The sequence below is a fragment of the Melanerpes formicivorus genome, unplaced genomic scaffold, assembly GCF_026170545.1.
Source record: "Melanerpes formicivorus ecotype bairdi unplaced genomic scaffold, bMelFor1.0.p_v2 SCAF_1023, whole genome shotgun sequence".
Lineage (NCBI taxonomy): Eukaryota > Metazoa > Chordata > Aves > Piciformes > Picidae > Melanerpes > Melanerpes formicivorus.
In genome coordinates, this window is record NW_027143375.1 from 1 (window position 1) to 13,927 (window position 13,927).

A 13,927-nucleotide genomic window follows, 5' to 3' on the forward strand; every position below is an offset into this window, starting at 1 on the left:
GGGCAAGGGGAGGTGGCAAGGCCTTCCCCAGGGGCTCCTGGTGATTGCCATCAGCCCACAGGGGGCAGAGGGACCCCAGGAGGGCGCCCAGGGGCTGGGGGTAGGGCTGCCCCCACACCCCCCAACCCCAGCCCCTTCTGTGGGCCCTGGAGGGTGACCTGCTGCAGCTGGAAGTTGTAGGCACTCTGCTCGAACTGCTGGTCCTTGGTCTCCACTGTTTTGCCCAACTTCTGCAGAACCTGGGGGGGAGAGAGGAGGAGGAGGAGAGAGGAGGAGGAGGAGGGGGAGGAGGAGGAGGAGGAGGAGGGAAGCCCTCAGCCCCCAGCCTGCCACTGCCCACTGGGCTTTACCTCCCAGTGGAGAGGGAGGGCAGCGCTGCTGAAAGCCTTCCTCAGGGTGATGCTGAGGACCTGACTGAGTCCTTTGGACCTTTGGAGTGCTGCCCTGCCCCCCTCCTGCCCTGCCAGATCCTGCCCTGCCAGCCCCTGCTCTGTCCCCCCCCTGCCCTGCCAGTCCCAGCCCTGCAACCCCCTCCCCTGCCACCCCCTGCCCTGCCTCCCCCCTGCCCTGTCCCCCCCCGCCCTGCCACCCCCTGCCCTGCCTCCCCCTGCCCTGCCAGTCCCTACCCTGTCAGCCCCCTGCCCTACCACCCCCCTGCTCTGCCACCCCCCTGCCCTGCCACCCCCCTGCCCTGCCACCCTCTGTCCTGCCACCCCCTGCCCTGCCACCCCCTGCCCTGCCTCCCCCTGCCCTGCCAACCCCTGCCCTGCCAGTCCCTACCCTGTCAGCCCCCCGCCCTACCACCCCCTGCCCTACCACCCCCCTGCCCTATCACCCCCCTGCCCAGCCACCCCCTGCCCTGCCATCCCCTGCCCTGCCTCCCCCTGCCCTGCCACCCCCCTGCCCTGCCACCACCCCTGCCCTGCCTGTCCCTGCCCTGCCACCCCCTGCCCTGCCAGTCCCTGCCCTGCCACCCCCCCTGCCCTGCCACCCCCTGCCCTGCCACCCCCTGCTCTGCCACCCCCTGCCCTGCCACCCCCCCCTGCCCTACCACCCCCCTGCCCTGTCTCCCCCCTGCCCTTCCACCCCCTGCTCTGCCACCCCCCTGCCCTTCCACCCCCTGCCCTGCCACCCCCTGCCCTGCCACTCCCTGCCCTGCCACCCCCCTGCCCTTCCACCCCCTGCTCTGCCACCCCCTGCCCTGCCACCTCTGCCCTGCCACCCCCCTGCCCTATCACCCCCTGCCCAGCCACCCCCTGCCCTGCCTCCCCCTGCTCTGCCACCCCCCCTGCCCTGCCACCCCCTGCCCTGCCATCCCCTGCCCTATCACCCCCTGCCCAGCCACCCCCTGCCCAGCCACCCCCCTGCCCTGCCTCCCCCTGCTCTGCCACCCCCCTGCCCTGCCACCCCCTGCCCTGCCATCCCCCTGCCCTATCACCCCCCTGCCCAGCCACCCCCCTGCCCAGCCACCCCCCTGCCCTGCCTCCCCCTGCTCTGCCACCCCCTGCCCTGCCTCCCCCTGCCCTGCCTCCCCCTACTCTGCCACCCCCTGCCCTGCCACCACTTGCAGCTGCAGCTCCGTGCCCCCCAACGCCACCCAACGCCCCTGGCTGCTGCCCCGGGGGCTGCGGCTTTGCAGCTGGGGCTTTGCAGCTGGGGCAGGGCTGGGGCCACGCCGGAGGCTTTGGGGTGTCAGGGGGGAGGCTGCAACCCTGCCGGAAGCGGCCAGGGGCTGCCCAGGGCTGATAGAGCTCCCAGGGAGCCGAATTTAGCCCTGAGCCCCCAGCAGGAAACCCGGGGCGGGGGTTGGGACCGACGTGCGGGGACCCCAAAAGCGGAGGGGGAAGGGATGAGGCTCCCCCGAGACCTCCGCGGAACTACCCCAAAACTGCTTCGTTCCTGGCTGCTTCCGGAGCCCTTCCCCACCCCCCCGCACCCCTCCCTGCGCTGCTCTGCTGCCTGCCCCGGGAGCAGGACCCCGCTTAGCTCTCACCGGGGGCCGTGGCCTCCTGCCGGCCCTCAGGGGACCCCCACGACGGCAGCGCAGGGTCCCCTGGCAGGGGCTTTGGCGGGGGAGGGGGGAGAGTCCACTCTCAGAGCAGCAGCTGCCAAAGCAGCTCCTGGCGACCCCAGCCCCCAGCCCCCTTCCTCCAGGGTGTCCCTTCGGCTCTGTCCCTCCTCTTCCTCACACCTCGGGAAAGACCCAACGGGAGAGCAATATGCTGGGGCTCGCCGCGGCTGGGACCTCCAGCCAGCCCTCGGGGACCCTTACAGACCCCATCTGGCAGGGCTTTGGGGGGGAGATTTCACTCTCAGAGCAGCAGCTGCCAAAGCAGCCTCTGGCGCTACTGGAGATGCCCTCAAGCCCAAAGCCTCGGAGCGCCGACCAGGGCCACCCAGAAGCAGCTAAACGAACGCCCTAGGAGCACCCATGGGTGCTGAGCGGTAGCCCTGTGCCACGCCTCAGCAGCAGAGCGCCGGCAGTGAAAGAGCAGAGGAGCAGGAGGGCATTTGGGGTGGGGGCCGGGGGCGGGCCCTGGCTCCTACCTTCTCCTGCGCCCGGCTGAAGCGCTTCTGGACCTGCCTGGCGAAGAGCCCAGCGCCGCCGCTCCTGCCCTCGGCCATGCCTGCGGCTCGGCTCCCGCTCGCAGCCAGCGCCGCGCCTGGGGCTCTGCACGGAGGAAGTTTGGGGCCAGGCAGCTGCCGGCATCCGCCGAGCACCCAGGCGCCAGCAGCGCTCCCCCCCCGGAAAGGCAGCCGGGGCCGTGGGGGAGGGGGGGCCGAGGGGTGGCAGCGACCTGGGCTTCCTCCTGGCTCTTCCTCCTGCATCTGGGCTTGGCTTTCGGTTCGGGCTTGGGGAGGTTTGGACTTGGCTTTCAGTTTGGGCTTGGGGCGGCTTGGGCTTGGCTTTCACTCTGGGCTTGGCTTTCAGTTCGGGGCTTGGGGTGGTTTGGGGATGGTTTTTGACCCCTGTGCCGTTTGGTGGTGTGGCACAGCTGGCCCTGCTGGGTGCAGGATCAAGAGAAGAGACCTCTCTCATCACACAGCCACGGAGCCCCCCGGGCTGGAGGAGCCCTTGGAGCTCCCCCAGGGCAGCACTCACCCAGAGCTCGCAGCACCACCACTGCCCAACCAGAACAAAAAGCAGGGCAGGCAAGAAGCAGCTGCTGTGTTCCTGCTCTTATCTGGAAGGAAAGCAGAGGTCTGGGGTGGGAATGGGCTCCAAATGCTCCCTGGTTGGTGAGCTCAGCACGGGAGGGAGCAGCGAGGGCCAGCTGCACAGCCCCTGCCCCGCTCAGGGGCAGAGCAGCTCCCGTGGGAATGGCCCCAAATGTGCCCTGGCCCCGGAGCAGAGGCTGCCAAAGCTCTTCTGGGCTGCTCCAGGGCAGTCCCCAGGGCAAGGGGCTGGGGGGGGGGAAGGAAATCAGAAGAGGGTTGGGAAGCCAGAGGATGTCTGTAAATAAATCATCTCTTTATTTGGGGTCCTGTGTCCAGAGAGAGGATCCATGTCCAGAGGCAGGATCCATGTCCGGGGGCAGGATCCAAGTCCAGGGAGAGGATCTATGTCCAGAGGTTGTCTCAACCCCAAGTAAAATGGAAGGAGAAATGCTGGTGGGTGCCCACCTGGTTGCCCCCCATCCCGTGGCAGGGGTACATGATGAATGGTTTCCCACCCTGGATGATCTCAGCGACGTCCAGGCAGCTCTTGGTGCCTTCGTTCTTTATCTGCGGGGGGAGGGAGAGAAAGGAGGGAGCAGGAGGCTGAGCTGTGCTCTGAGGGCACGGGGTGGGACGTGAGGAACGCCGGCGCCAGCGCCGCCGCCCTGCCACGGAGGCAAAGGTGAGAGGAGCCCGGGACGAGGCTCCGCGAAGCAAAGGTGAAGGCGAAGCCGGATGGGAGCCGGCGCCCGGCCTCGCCCCGGCCGGCACCGCGCCCGGCGCCTGCTGCAGCCCGGCCTGGCCGGGGAGGGCTGCGCGCAGAGCCCAGCAAAGCTTTGCGTTGGGCAGCTGCAGGCTGGAGAGTGGAGCAGGAGCTCCGTGCCCTGCCCGTCCCCGGGTGCTTTGTCAGGTCCCCCCCCGTGCGAGTCGCTGCTGGCAGGGGGGGGTGCTGGAAGCTTCCGGCTCCTTTGCCCAGTGCCACCCAGTGCCACCCAGTGCCACATCCCCGCGGGTCCCCCACCCTGCAACTTGCCCCAAACCAGCTCTGCTGGATTCCAGCTCTCTCTCTGCCCGCCAGCCAGAGCCCCAACCAGGCGCTGCCGGCTGCTTGACGGAGGCGGCGATGGAACGCGGCCGCAGCGCAGCCCCGCAGCGCAGCCCCGCAGCATAGCACAGCCCCGCAGCGCAGCCCCGCAGCGCAGCCCCGGAGCGCAGCCCCGCAGCAGAGCCCCGCAGCGCAGCCCCCGCAGCAGAGCCCCGCAGCGGCAGCCCCGCAGCGCAGCCCCGCAGCACGGCCCCGCAGCGCAGCCCCGCAGCGCAGCCCCGCAGCGCAGCCCCGCAGCAGAGCCCCGCAGCGCAGCCCCGCAGCGCAGCCCCGCAGCACGGCCCCGCAGCGCAGCCCCGCAGCGCAGCCCCGCAGCGCAGCCCCACAGCACAGCCCCGCAGCGCAGCCCCGCAGCACAGCCCCGCAGCATAGCACAGCCCCGCAGCGCAGCCCCGCAGCGCAGCCCCACAGCACAGCCCCGCAGCGCAGCCCCGCAGCGCAGCCCCGCAGCACAGCCCCGCAGCATAGCACAGCCCCGTAGCACAGCCCCGCAGCTCAGCCCCGCAGCAGAGCCCCGCAGCGCAGCCCCGCAGCGAGCCGGCTGCGGTGCAGCAGCCCCAGCCCCAAGCTTCAGGGCAGCGGCTGCCGGGGCCGCTGCCAGGCCAGGGCTGAGCCCCGCAGTGTGCTGCGATCACCTCTGCACTTACTGCTCCGTAAAAAGCCGGAGGGAGGTCGGGGACAGACATCTCCGGGCAGACGTGGTGGAGGGTACCAGGTGAAGTTCTTGGAGAGCTGGCACCCCCCTGGGAGTGAGCTCTGGAGCTCAGGAGCAGCCCTTGGCAGGGAAGCGTCTTCCAGCAGCCGGCTTTGAGCCGCAGTGGGTCTGGAAGGGGCGGCCGGGCTCCGGCTGCGGCTCCGCGACCCCCGGGGCGCTGCCGAGGGGACCGGCTCAGACCCGACCCCCAGGGGAGTCCTGATCCGGAGCCGAAACCCCCCCGCCCCCTCCTCTCGCCGCCCCGGGAGAAAGGGGATCCGGTGCGGAGCCCCTCCCCGAGGCAAAGGGGGGCCGGTGCGGAGCTGGCTGCGGAGGAAGGAGGTTCGAGGGGGTCCCGGTGAGCCGCTTCCATACAGCAAAGAGGGGGCCGGGGGGTCCCGATGCGGAGCGGGCAGGCAGGGAAAAGGGGTCCGGGAGGTGTGGAGGTCCCCCCCCCCCAGCGAGGCAACAGGAGTCAAGAGGCACCGTGGGGCAGAGCCCTGCCGCGGAGGGGGGAAGGGATTGCTGGGGGTCCCGGTGCGGCGCCCCTCCCGGGAAAGGAGCCGAGGTTCCCGGGACGGATTCCTGCGCGGTAGAGACGGGCCGGGAGTCACGGTGCAGAGCCCCTCACCCGGTCCGGGGGGGGGGCCAGAACGGAGCCCCGCTCGGGGAAGGTGCTCGGAGTGGAGCCCCCCAGGGCTGTGCCGCTCCGTGCCCCGCGGTGGGCAACATCCAAGGGCCTTTCACCCCCCACAAGGGGTACCCAGAGCTGCCAGCCAGCCCATCTCCAGGGGTCCCACACCCCAGCACCAGGCAGTGGGGGCTCGACGGGACCCTACTGCTTGTCGAGCACTGCCCCCCCCCAGATCCCCTCGCACCCCTCGGCATCTCTCAGGCCAGAGCCGCGCCACGGCGCCCTGGCACAGGGAGGCAAATCCCCCCTGCAGCACTGAGAACGAGCGCGGTGCCAGCCCCGCTGCCAGCCGGCTGCAGGCCTCTGGGGGGGGGGGGGGCGGGCTGCAGCTTTGCTCCCCGCTCCCTGCTGTGGGCTTCTTGCAGTCCGGGCTGCTCCAGCGTCGCGATCGTGGCCAGCACCTCGCTGCCACGTGGAGCACACGGACGTGTCGCCCACAGCTGACCCTTTGCTTGCAGCCTCCTGCCGCTGGTGCTTTGCTTTACCTTTATTTAGCTTCCTCTTCCCCCCTCCCCCCCCCCCCTCCCCCCGCCCCTGCCAGGGGAACTCCTCCTGCTCGCTGCCTCTCCCCAGGATTCCTCCCTCTCGCACCCTGGAGCTTGCAACCGAATTCCCACCCAAACTCCTCTCCCCTCTCTTCCCAGCGCCGTGGAGTCGAGCAGAGGGTTTGGGCCTTGGGGTTTCCCGCGGGCAGGATGAGCCCCAGCCCAGCATGGGGGGGTTTGGGGTGGGCTGGATGGGTCGAAGCAGCATCATCCCCCCGGGCGTGCGGGGCCGGTGGCAGAGAGCAGGCGCGCCAGGAGTTTGCGCCACAGCTCGCTGCTGAAATCCCGCTCAGCGCTTTTGGGGGGTAGGTTTGGGGGGTTTTGGGGGGCGGGGGGGCAGGGGGGAGGCGCTGTCGGGGCTTTTTCTGTGGCTTTTTGCCCTTTTCAGAGGGGTTGGGGTCAGAGCCCCCTCGGGAGCTGCTGCGCACAGGCCTGGGCTCCCTCCCTGCGCGCCCCAGCGGCCACCCCCCCCGAGATTAATTAGCAGCGCAAGGCTAACGAGCGCTTCGTTAAGGCGGTGACAGCAAAGCGGCGAGAAGGAGACGCTTGGGGAGACGCAGAGATGCTGCAAATGAGGTTTCTCTCCCCCCCCCCCCCCCCCCCCCCCCCCCCCCCCAAAGGGTTCCTCTTCGCCGCGCACCTCCCTGGGGGGCAGCAGCTGGCCCGGGGCTGGGAGGCACAGGTGGGGCAGGAGCAGCTCTGCTCGGGCGGCAGCAGCAGAAGCTGAGCTGCGCTTCTCGCAGTCCTCTCTCTCTCCCCTTTCCTTCCCATGACTTTTGGGGCTTTTTTGCTGTCCCCCTCCCCGTGGAGCTGCTGCCGCCCGGCCCCGCCGCGGCCCAGGAGCCCTTGGCAGCCGAGCGTGGTCCAGCCGCCGGCTTTGATCGCCAGGGCTCTGCAAGCGCTGAGCCCAGGCACCGCCTCGTCCCTCCTCCTGCACACAGCCCAAACTTCCTCGCCCTTGAAGTTTCTGGCAGGTGCCCTTCTCCGCGCCAGGGCAGCACCATTGCCAAGGCGACCCAAAGAAAAGGCCAAAAGAAAAGAAGGAGCGGGGGGGGGGGGGGGGGGGGACGGGACAGGACGGCGTGGAGGAGGAGGGGGAGGAGGAGGAGGAGATGCTGTTGAAAGGCTCCCGTGGAGCTTGTCGGTGCTGCAGCGGCAGCAGCTCACAAAGTGCAGCTGCGGGAGGGTCGCTGGCGGAGGCAAAGCTCGGCCGCTCTCGGCGCTCTCGCCGCGGGCCGCTGGAGGCTTTGCTGCCGGTGCTGAGCTCCCGGTGCCGCCGCGCTGGGCAGGGCACAGGGCACCGAGCACCGGGCACCGGATCTGCTGCTCCGCTTCAGCCAACCCCGAAGCGCCGCGGGGCTCTCGCCCACATTTTCCGTCCCAGCGACGCTGCAGGCAGGACAAATACCTGGGGAGAGGCTTTCCCCGCACCCCCAAAAGCATTTGGGGCACATTCGGAGGCTTCGCTTTAGCTCCCTTGTGCTCTCCGTGCACACGAGGGGAGGGGGCGGCGGGGGGGGGACCTGCAGCAGCTCCGTGGTGGGAGAAGCTGCTGGGGATGTCTCCTGCTCACGGGGCTGGCTCCAGCACACCCCGCAGCGGCTTTCCAAATTGCCTTTTCCTGGCGTGGATTTGGGGCTGGAAGGGCCCCGGGGGAGCGGAGCTGGCAGGGAGTGAACTCTAGGCTGATATGTCCTCAGGGTGCCAGTGCTAGGTCAAGAGCAAGCAGGGGCACCCAAAGTGCCTCCCGAAGTCTCTCAATCGACCTGGGGCTGTCTCTCCTTCTCCCCAGGGCAGTGGAGCAGAGCGGAGCGGAGCAGCATGAAGCCCTTCAGCGCTGCGCAGCCTTGAAGCAGCGATCTGCGGAGGGGACTGCCCCGGGAGCAGCGAAGGGGGAAAGAATGAGGCTCTTGCGGAGACGCTACAGCCCCTTGAAGGTGGCTTTGGCAGGCGCAGCCTTCGTCATCTTCCTCTTCATCCTGCAGAGGGAGGCGGGAGGCAAAGAGGCGAGCGAGGAGCCCTGGCTGAGGAACATCGTGCAGGGGAAGGACCAAGTCCTCGACCTGATGCTGGGGGCGGTCAACAACATCCGAGACTCGATGCCCAAGCTGCAGATCGGAGCTCCGGTGCCGCAGGAGGACCCGGCGCCCGGGGCTCGCTCCTGCCTGCCTGGGGTCTACACAGCAGCTGAGCTTCAGCCGCTGATGGAGAGACCCCCGCAAGACCCCGCCAGCCCCGGAGCCGACGGCAAAGCCTTCAAGAAGGATCGCTGGACGCCCGAAGAGACGAAGGAGAAGGAGCGAGGTTACGAGAAGCATTGCTTCAACGTCTTCGCCAGCGACCGCATCTCCCTGCAACGAGCGCTGGGCCCCGACAGCCGCCCCCCGGAGTAAGAGCTGCGGTGCCCGGAGCCCCGCGGCTCCCCTGCTCCCCGCACAGGGCAGCTTCGGGGGAAGCAAAGGCGGCTGGGGCCGGCGGCTCCCCGGCCGAGCGATGGGGAGGTGGGGGCGGGGGGGGTTGGTGGGGGCGCTGAACGGGAGGCCAGCCGCCAAGAGCCGCGGCCCTGGAGAGCTGTCTCTAGCAGCGGGGTTTGCGCTGCTTTCTGTGCCCTTGGGGGTTGCTTTGGCGGCCAAGGACAAAAGGCAGCGGCAGCGCTTTGTGTCCCCGCGTACCTGCTGGCGGCCCGGGTGCCTCCAGCGTCTCCTCCCCTTTCCCTCCTCTCCCTCTTTCCTTCCAGCCGCCGCAGTAATCGGGCTTTGACTTTTCTTAGCCGAGTGGAACAGCCCCGGAGCCCGCTGGGCTGGGGGGGGATGAAGGAAGCAGGGGAACCTCCAGAGGCTTCCTCGCCTGCCCTCTGCCCGCTGGCTGAGAGATTGAAGCCTGGGGGCCCCCCCGGCCCTGCCTGCTGGGGAGAGTGGGCTGGGGAAGGCTTGTGGGGTGGAAGAAAGATTTGAATAGGAGGTAGAAGCCGGGCCCCGGCGTGGACATGGAATGCCCTGCGCTGGCAGGCGATGCTCTGTGTCCAGCAGGTGGAGCGGGGGCAGCCGGGGGGAGGGGGAGACGGGAGGCCGGGGCAAGGGTGGGTCAGGTCCAGGCTGGCCTTGAGGAACCATTGCTGCCCTGCAAGGGTTCCCAGGCCTGGCCCAGGATGCCCAGGGAGGTGGTGGTGGAGTCCCCATCCCCAGGGGGGTTCCAACCCCCCCTGCCTGTGGTGCTGAGGGCTGTGGGTCAGGGCTGGTGGTTGAGCAGCAGCGGTGGTGCTGCGAGCTCTGGGTGAGTGCTGCCCTGGGGGAGCTCCAAGGGCTCCTCCAGCCCGGGGGGCTCCATGGCTCTGTGATGAGAGAGGTCTCTTCTCTTGATCCTGCACCCAGCAGGGCCAGCTGTGCCACACCACCAAACGGCACAGGGGTCAAAAACCATCCCCAAAGCCGCCCCAAGCCAACACTGAAAGCCAAGCCCAGACTGAAAGCCAAGCCCGAACCGAAAGCCAAGCCCAGATGCAGGAGGAAGAGCCAGGAGGAAGCCCAAGTCGCTGCCACCCCTCGGCCCCCCCCTCCCCCACGGCCCCGGCTGCCTTTCCGGGGGGGGAGCGCTGCTGGCGCCTGGGTGCTCGGCGGATGCCGGCAGCTGCCTGGCCCCAAACTTCCTCCGTGCAGAGCCCCAGGCGCGGCGCTGGCTGCGAGCGGGAGCCGAGCCGCAGGCATGGCCGAGGGCAGGAGCGGCGGCGCTGGGCTCTTCGCCAGGCAGGTCCAGAAGCGCTTCAGCCGGGCGCAGGAGAAGGTAGGAGCCAGGGCCCGCCCCCGGCCCCCACCCCAAATGCCCTCCTGCTCCTCTGCTCTTTCACTGCCGGCGCTCTGCTGCTGAGGCGCGGCACAGGGCTACCGCTCAGCACCCATGGGTGCTCCTAGGGCGTTCGTTTAGCTGCTTCTGGGTGGCCCTGGTCGGCGCTCCGAGGCTTTGGGCTTGAGGGCATCTCCCAGCAGCGCCAGAAGCTGCTTTGGCAGCTCTGAGAGTGGACTCTCCCCCCCCAAACCCCTGCCAGATGGGGTCTGTAAGGGTCCCCGAGGGCTGGCTGGAGGTCCCAGCCCCAGCGAGCCCCAGCATATTGCTCTCCCGTTGGGTCTTTCCCGAGGTGTGAGGAAGAGGAGGGACAGAGCCGAAGGGACACCCTGGAGGAAGGGGGCTGGGGGAGAAGGGGTCGCTGGGCCGTGGGGCAAAGCATCCACCCGGGAGCCGGATTGATGAAGAAGAGATGTTTATTGCCACAGGCCGTGAGAGGGCTGAAAGGCTTCTGCTGGACCACGGGGGAAGAGGATGTCCGTGGGAGCCGAGGCGGGGGCCTGGGCTGTGCGGGCACGGCTCAGTTCTGAGCGATGACCTGGAAGGAGGAGAAGGGCAGGAGGTGAGGCAAGCAGGGGCCGAGGCGGTGCCCCGGAGCCCCGGCAGCGCCAGGGCCGAGCCGCGGCTGGCGGGCGGCGCCGTCGCCTTACGCTCTGGATCCAGGAGATGTAGGCAGAGACGCGGGTGAAGACGGTAGGCTTGCGCAGGACGTTGCAGCCCTGGCTGGAGACGAAGCTGGTGACACCATGCACCTGGTACTGACCGTTCACAGCGCAGTGCAGGGGGCCGCCGGAGTCACCCTGCGGGGCGAGCGAGCCACGTCAGAGGGGGGGCGGGGGGCAGAAGCGGGCTGCGGGCGGGCTGGCGGCGACCTGCGGGGGGCCGGGTCCGTACCTGGCAGCCGGAGCGGACGCCGTCGCCGCCGGCACAGACCATGGTGCTCTTGACGGTGGAGCCCCAGTAGGAGGAGCTGGAGCAGGTCTGGTAGTCAACCACGGGCAGGTCGGCCTGCATCAGGACGTTGGAGAGCTGCCCGTTGGCTGCACACAGGGGAGCCTCGGTTAGCGAAGACCTGCGAGACAGCCGGCCGCGCAGGCGGCGACCCCCCCCAAGCCCCCCAGCCCCAGCCCCTGCCGAGGCAGGACCCCCAGGCGCTGCCCAGCAAGCCCCACCGCGGCAGCAGCCCGCTGGAGACCTCCCCGCCTGGAGCCGAGCCCTGCGTGAAGCCTTCTGCCAGCTCCGAGAGCTTAAAGCGATGGCTGAGCCCTGCCGCCCCGCTCTGCCCGCTGTGGGCACTCACTGCGGGTGAGCCCCCAGCCCGTGATGTAGCAGGGGTAGCCGTTGGACAGGATGGATCCCGACTGGGGCAGGTTGGCCAGCTGCACGTACTGGTTGATGGTGGCGGAGCTGCCCAGGCGCAGCAGGGCGATGTCGTAGCTGGCGAGGGGAGGAAGAGCTGTTGGGAGGATGCCCTCCGTTGCCGGCAGGGCTCCCCCCGCCGCCCCCCAGGCTCCTCTCCCCTCCCCGGCTCCTCTCCCCCGTCCGTTACCCTGCGGCCACGTTGTTGCTGTTCCAGTAGGGGTGGATGATGATCTTGCTGACGCTGAAGACCTGCTCGGTGCCATCGTTGGTGTTGAGGGTGTGCTCCCCGGCCACGACGCGGAAGCTGAGGTTGCTGTCGGCAAGGAGCGAGGCACAGAGTGAGGGCAGCTGCGGGCCGGGAGCCGAGGGACCTGTGCGAGGAGGTGGCCCCCAGGGACGGCCCCGCAGATGCCGCAGGCAAGGCCTGGCCGGAGGAGCAGCGGTGGCCCCCGGGGAGCGGGCTGGGGCGGCCAGGATGTGTGGCGGGCAGGGCTGCGGTTGGCAGCGGCGGGCGGTGGGGCCCAGGCGGCCACTCACCTATCCACGCAGTGGGCTGCGGTCATCACCCAGTTGCTCTGGATGAGAGAGCCTCCGCAGGTGTGGTACCAGCTGCCGCCGGAGTAGTACTGCAGGGAGATCTGGGGAGGGGGCAGAGGCGTCACGGGAGGCTGCCCGCGGCCGGCCCCAGGGCTGAAAGCCTGTGGGCACTGCGAGCCTGCCCCCGGCAGGGACCCACCTGGGAGGGCCAGGCGTGCGAGCGCGCCTCGGTGCCGCCCACCACCCGCTGCTGCCCATTGGGGGCCTGCTCGGAGCAGTGTCCTGCGGGAGAGAGGGCAGGGGAGAGTGAGTGGGCAGCGAGGGCTGTGGCAGCAGCCGCTGAGGCCGGAGGGCTGCGGCGGGGGACGCACCGCAGAGGGCGAGGGCGGCGAGGAGCAGGAGCTGCAGCATCCTCCCGGAGAGCGGCGACGCTTGGGCTGCGGCCGGGGCTGCCGCGCTGCTGCCTTTGAAGGGGCTGGGGAGGGAGGGCCGGGAAGAAACCCAGGTGGCGCAGAGCTCTCGGTTCCAAAGCACACACGGGGCCCTGAAGGTCAGGGCTGGAACACGCTTGGTGCACCTCGGGTCGGCCTTGGCTCTGGGCAGGCAGGGCAAGGCTCTGGACCCTGCTCCTGCACCTCAGCCAGCGCTGCCCTGAGCGTGTCCTGATGCTGAGCCCCTTGGGGCCCCCAGATGCAGCTCTCAAACTCCTCTCCCCTCTCTTCCCAGCGCCGTGGAGTCGAGCAGAGGGTTTTGGCCTTGGTTTTCCTGCGGGCAGGATGAGCCCCAGCCCAGCATGGGGGTTCTGGGGTGGGCTGGGGGGGTCGAAGCAGCATCAACCCTCAGTGTGTCCTGATGCTGAGCCCCTTGGGGCCCCCACATGCAGCTTCCTCATAGCTTTTGTTCCTGGGCTGCCTCTGTGAGGCTTTTCAGGGTGAACACTGGAAAGGCCAAAGCCCAACTAGAGGAAAGCCCTCTGAGAAAAGGCCTCAGGCTGCCCAAGGGCAGGCTCAGGATGGCCTTGAGGAACAATTTCTGCCCCTTGAGGCTTGCCCAGGCCTGACCCAGGCTGCCCAGGGAGGTGCTGCTGAGGTCCCCATTGCCTGCAGGGCTTCCAGAGCCCAGGAGCTGTGGTGCTGAGGGCCAGGGGCTGGGGGGGCCCTGGGCCAGTGCTGGGTCAAGGGCTGGGCTCCAGGCCCCTCAAAGGTCCCTCCCAAGCCAACTCAGCTCCTTCTGGGCCAGGTCTCAGCTCTGAGAGCTGCTCTGCTGCAGAGCTTCCCAGCATGGCCTCAGCTCCCATCCCTGCCTTGCTCCCCACCTGCAGGAGGGCTCTTGGTGGCCATGGTGCTGCTGGGTGGAGGCTTGGACTTTTCTAACCCAATCAATTCCATGATGCTGAGGCCAGCCCTGCCATGAGGCTTCTCTTCCCCCTCCCCTGGGGCTCCTCCTTCCTCCTTCCTCCCCCTCCTGGAGCTGCTGATGGCTCTCTGCTCTTTGCCAGGACCGACTGATCCGAAACCCAGCCTCCAGCTCCTGCCTGACAGCCCGAGGGAAGCACCCAGCCATGGCTCCCTGCAACCCAGCAGACCCCCACCAGCTCTGGTGGGGGGGTGTTGGCTTCCTCTCCCTGGTCACAGGAGGATCAATTTCTTCCCCTTGGGGCTTGCCCAGGCCTGGCCCAGGCTGCCCAGGGAGGGCAGTGGTGGAAGCCTCATCCTGGAGGGGTTGGGAAGCTGTGGAGCTGTGGTGCTGAGCAGCAGGGCTTGGAGCTGAGCTGGCAACGGAGCAGGGCTTGGAGCTGAGCTGGCAGCAGAGCAAGGGCTGGAGAGAAACCTTTGTGCTGGGCACTGGGTGGAAAACAAACCATGGAGAGCCAAAAGCAGGGCAGGCAAGAGGCAGCTGCTGTGTTCCTGCTCTTATCTGGAAGGGAAGCAGAGGCCTGGGGTGGGAATGGGCTCCAAATGCTCCCTGGTTGGTGAGCTCAGCACGGGAGG

The 13,927-nt window shown here is 69.1% G+C and overlaps 1 protein-coding gene and 1 pseudogene across 1 annotated transcript; one reads left to right on the forward strand and one right to left on the reverse strand.

The window, feature by feature from the left end:
* The first annotated feature begins 5,285 nt into the window (after positions 1 to 5,285).
* On the forward strand, positions 5,286 to 8,677 carry LOC137461017 (polypeptide N-acetylgalactosaminyltransferase 6 pseudogene; annotated as a pseudogene).
* A 1,758-nt stretch (positions 8,678 to 10,435) lies between these two features.
* On the reverse strand, positions 10,436 to 12,347 carry CELA1 (chymotrypsin like elastase 1). The gene is made up of 8 exons (XM_068170981.1): positions 12,308 to 12,347; positions 12,136 to 12,218; positions 11,937 to 12,037; positions 11,587 to 11,712; positions 11,338 to 11,474; positions 10,932 to 11,077; positions 10,688 to 10,837; positions 10,436 to 10,575 (listed from the first exon to the last, which is right to left on the reverse strand). Exons 1-8 carry the CDS (start codon positions 12,345 to 12,347, stop codon positions 10,558 to 10,560), a joined length of 801 nt encoding a protein of 266 aa, XP_068027082.1. The 3' UTR covers positions 10,436 to 10,557.
* Between the last annotated feature and the right edge of the window lie 1,580 nt (positions 12,348 to 13,927).